This window comes from Egretta garzetta, unplaced genomic scaffold (genome assembly GCF_000687185.1).
Source record: "Egretta garzetta isolate BGI_Z169 unplaced genomic scaffold, ASM68718v1 scaffold329, whole genome shotgun sequence".
Classification (NCBI taxonomy): domain Eukaryota; kingdom Metazoa; phylum Chordata; class Aves; order Pelecaniformes; family Ardeidae; genus Egretta; species Egretta garzetta.
This window is the reverse complement of record NW_009269999.1, coordinates 5,482,103-5,485,473: the sequence shown is the minus strand read 5'-3', so window position 1 is coordinate 5,485,473 and position 3,371 is coordinate 5,482,103. Positions and strand designations below refer to the sequence as shown.

General features: G+C 49.1%; 1 protein-coding gene across 2 annotated transcripts in view; it reads right to left on the bottom strand.

Annotated features, from left to right (window-relative positions):
- Positions 1–250: 250 nt before the first annotated feature.
- The window catches only part of ARFGAP2 (ADP ribosylation factor GTPase activating protein 2), a 9,524-nt gene continuing 6,403 nt past the window's right edge, over positions 251–3,371 (bottom strand). For both annotated transcript variants that reach the window (XM_035902926.1, XM_035902927.1), the window contains 7 exons: positions 3,287–3,371; positions 2,667–2,795; positions 2,458–2,586; positions 1,949–2,075; positions 1,746–1,836; positions 1,520–1,638; positions 251–1,092 (listed from right to left, as the gene is read on the bottom strand). The exon at positions 3,287–3,371 is cut by the window's right edge and continues 3 nt beyond it. In XM_035902926.1, coding sequence (XP_035758819.1) covers positions 1,072–1,092; positions 1,520–1,638; positions 1,746–1,836; positions 1,949–2,075; positions 2,458–2,586; positions 2,667–2,795; positions 3,287–3,371 — 701 coding nt within the window. In that variant the 3' untranslated portion in view covers positions 251–1,071. The remainder of the gene's footprint in view (positions 1,093–1,519; positions 1,639–1,745; positions 1,837–1,948; positions 2,076–2,457; positions 2,587–2,666; positions 2,796–3,286) is intronic.

The following is a 3,371-nucleotide window of genomic DNA, read 5'->3' as shown; positions in this document are numbered from 1 at the left end:
GGACGATGCCCCAGGAACGCTCGACCCTTACCCCCTTCCTGCCCCAGCGCAGCGGCAGAGCAACCCTTCCCCTCCCGCCCCCAGCCCTACAAGTACCACAGCCCCTCGAGCAGGAAAGCAGAGGTGACGCCCCAGAGAGAGGGCTGCTGACACAAACTTCAGAACAAACAGCCCCAGCCTCTTTTTGCTAATAGGGTGGAACTAGCCCCTTTCCTCCCTTCTTCTTACTACCCAGTCCTCAAGGCCATAGTCCAAGAGAAAAACATGCTCTTGTTAAAACCAGTGTTAGGAGCGGCAAGCCACATTGAACAGGATGAAAACGACAGTCCTCACTCACTGCTGCACTTAGGAGTCTAGCTCATGGGGAGACAGAGGTTCAGGACTTTGATCTCAGTCCAAAGCTGGGCAACAAAAGAACCATGGATCCAGTAAATATCTTTTCAGTACTTCTTTACCTGGGCCTTTTTTGCTGATGATTACGTAGAAGCTAAAAAAATAATCTTCACTTTGTTGATTTTTTTCTCCTGAACCAATATATGCTGGTTTACAAGACAGTACAAAAGATTATCCCATGGTAGAAGTCAGACCCTGCAAATAGAGAGGGCTCCACAGCACCATGGATCGGGAGCACTGAGCAGAACAAAAAAAAAAAAAACCCAAACCAAAAACAGTCACGTCCATGGGAATCAGGTAACATGATGTTCAGAAAAACAGCATTCCCATCACTTGGTGAGCTAAGGTATGGGCCAAGAAGGACAGGAGCACCAATGAAGACAGCCCAGGAGTTCCTGTCACATCTTTTACAGCAATGAGGTTAACCCTGTAAGAAGGCCTGTCTCCACTGGCTAGCAGATAGCAGTGGGTATGAGGGCACATTGAATTTTAATAGTGTGGAATCCAGAGATATTTGGAAAGCATCCTGGGCACAGCCATGTCCTGACCCCCTCTGCTTACCTTCTCCCCTCCCCACCCACCCCAGACAAACTAAGACAATCCTGCAGAGTTCACACCAGGCAAAGGTGGCATCAGTGCCTCTTGCTGGCATCCCTGTGAGTTGCAGTCCCTGGGTCATCAATATGAGCCATAACGATCCTGGAGAGAAAACACACCAAGACACCATGCTACAACACTTCATTCAAACTCCAGAGACAGATAACAAGGTTTTGGGGCTTTTGGGGTTGGAATGCTGTGTGAGGTTACCTAGACAGGACACCATGCAAAGGCAGAAAGTAAAATGGCCTTAACTTTTTAAGTTCTGCCCAAGATTTGTGGGAAAAGGCATATCTGACATAACAAGGTGTCGCGTTCCAGCAGGAGAGTAAGTTTGGCCAAGTAGAGTTCCCTGGCCACCTCGAATTGCTCAGCTAGTGTAGTGTAGCCATCAGGTACAGAAGACAGGCCTCTGCCTAGGACTTTCCACATAATTTGAGAAAACAGTAATTCCAGCAGAAGCCAGGATATGGTGAAAGTCCCTGAGCAGGATCATAGCCTGTCTGAAGGCGCCATAGTGTAACCTCACCTGGAGGGAGTTCATCACCCCATTGGCTAGGACAGCCATCTTGCCAGCAACTGATTTCACTCCTTGCTTGAACTGTGCAATGTCAGCTGCAGGCAGGACATTTCCAATTGACACGCCACCTACAAGAACAAGCAGGAGTTAGCCTGGAGTTCCCCAGCTCCAGAGAGCACCCTGACACCTTCCCTCTAGTCCTCTAAAGCTGCCCCCTTCCTGAGTGCTAACAAACCTGAGTGTGCATTCTCAGCCTCTCCAAACAAGTCTGCAGAGCTGATGGCACTGCTGCCCGAGAGCTGCTGCAGTCGGGATCTGGCTTCATACTGCAGCAGAAAATAAAAGTGTTATAAAGGAAGGGAACAAAGCAGGACCTGAGCAAACAGGAGAAGATGAAGCCAGAGCTCTACCAGCTTAAGCACTGCAGAATGTACCTACCTCAGCATCTGCCTCCCGCCCAAAGAACATATCTGAAGAGATGGCTTTAGCCCCTGCAAACTTCTGCCGAGCTTCATTGGATTCCACAACTGATGTCCTGTTCTCTGTCTCCCGCCTACTGGTGGGTCTGAGGAAACAACAGAAGAGACATCTCTGCTTAAGCTCACCAAAACAGTACAGAAACAGATTTCCGTCTCAGAGCCCATCTGATCAAAGGAAAGCAACAAATCCTCAAGTGCTAGCTATCATCAGGGTTCTCCTCTCCCCACATCAGGACAGCCAGCACTTGATGACCATAAAGGCTGTATCAAACTTTGGGACATGATAGGCAAAGAAGTGCTCAAGCCTCTTTCACTGAAGGCCCCTTTTCTTGGTCTTGTCCACCCACGTCATCTTCTGCAGCACAAGGCTCCTGTCATAACACAGCAGCATCTCTCCCTACAGCTCCTAAACCTATCCCTTTGTCCTGCACACAAGGAAGGTACGGTGGCAGTGGCAAGGTACTTTACCTCTCTGAAATTGGCCGAATACTGGAAATGGTCACCTCGGGTTCCTCCTCTTTGTCCACACCCCATGAAGAGTCTGTTTCCCATCGTGAGCCAAATGCATCTTCAAACGAGAAGGGATTATATTTGTACCTAGGTACCAAAAATAGGTAATTTAGGCCAGATATTAAATTCGGGAATAAGCCAAAGACTACACTGAAGCTAAGTCTTACTTGGGGGGTCCAGATGTGAAGCCTCCAGCATCTTCAAACAAGTCCAATTGGGAACGGGAAGATTTTGCAGCCAGCGGTGTCTCCTGCTCAATTACTTGCATCTCGGACATCACTGAGTGTGAAACAGAACTAGGACAACAAACAGGCAGTCAGGGCTGATGCATCTGACAGCATCCAACCCCTACAACCAGTCTGCCTCAAGGCTGAATTTGGCCTTCACGGGCAGGGCAGGCACCACAAGTCCCAACAGAGAGTTGTAGGATGCCAGCCCCCTTCATCACTCATCTACCTTATCCCAACTCCCTCAGAAGTCTTGAGCCACCTTCTTAAGAGAAGTATTCTGCAGGGGAACACCTGTCAAGCAGCAGGGCTCTAGGGCTAGACACTGACAGGCCACCCACATGTTTGGAAAAGCTCAGATGAGAACTAGAACCTCTGAACAGTGTCCATTCCTTTTGAGGCCTGAAGCATTTTTAGACATAAAGTGCTCAACCATATGAGCACTCTAAGTCAGCTCCTTATCTGTTACAAGAGCAGCAGGCTACTGCCTTCAGGAAACTCTTCCAGAGCAGGGCGCTTCCAAGGCACCCATCTGTCCTATGCCATCCACAGCCAAGTACCTTCTGGACACCAAGCCCATGCCCAGCCTCTCTGCTTGTTCACGCTTCTTCCCTTCAAGGTTCTGAAGTTTCTTCTCTTCCTTCT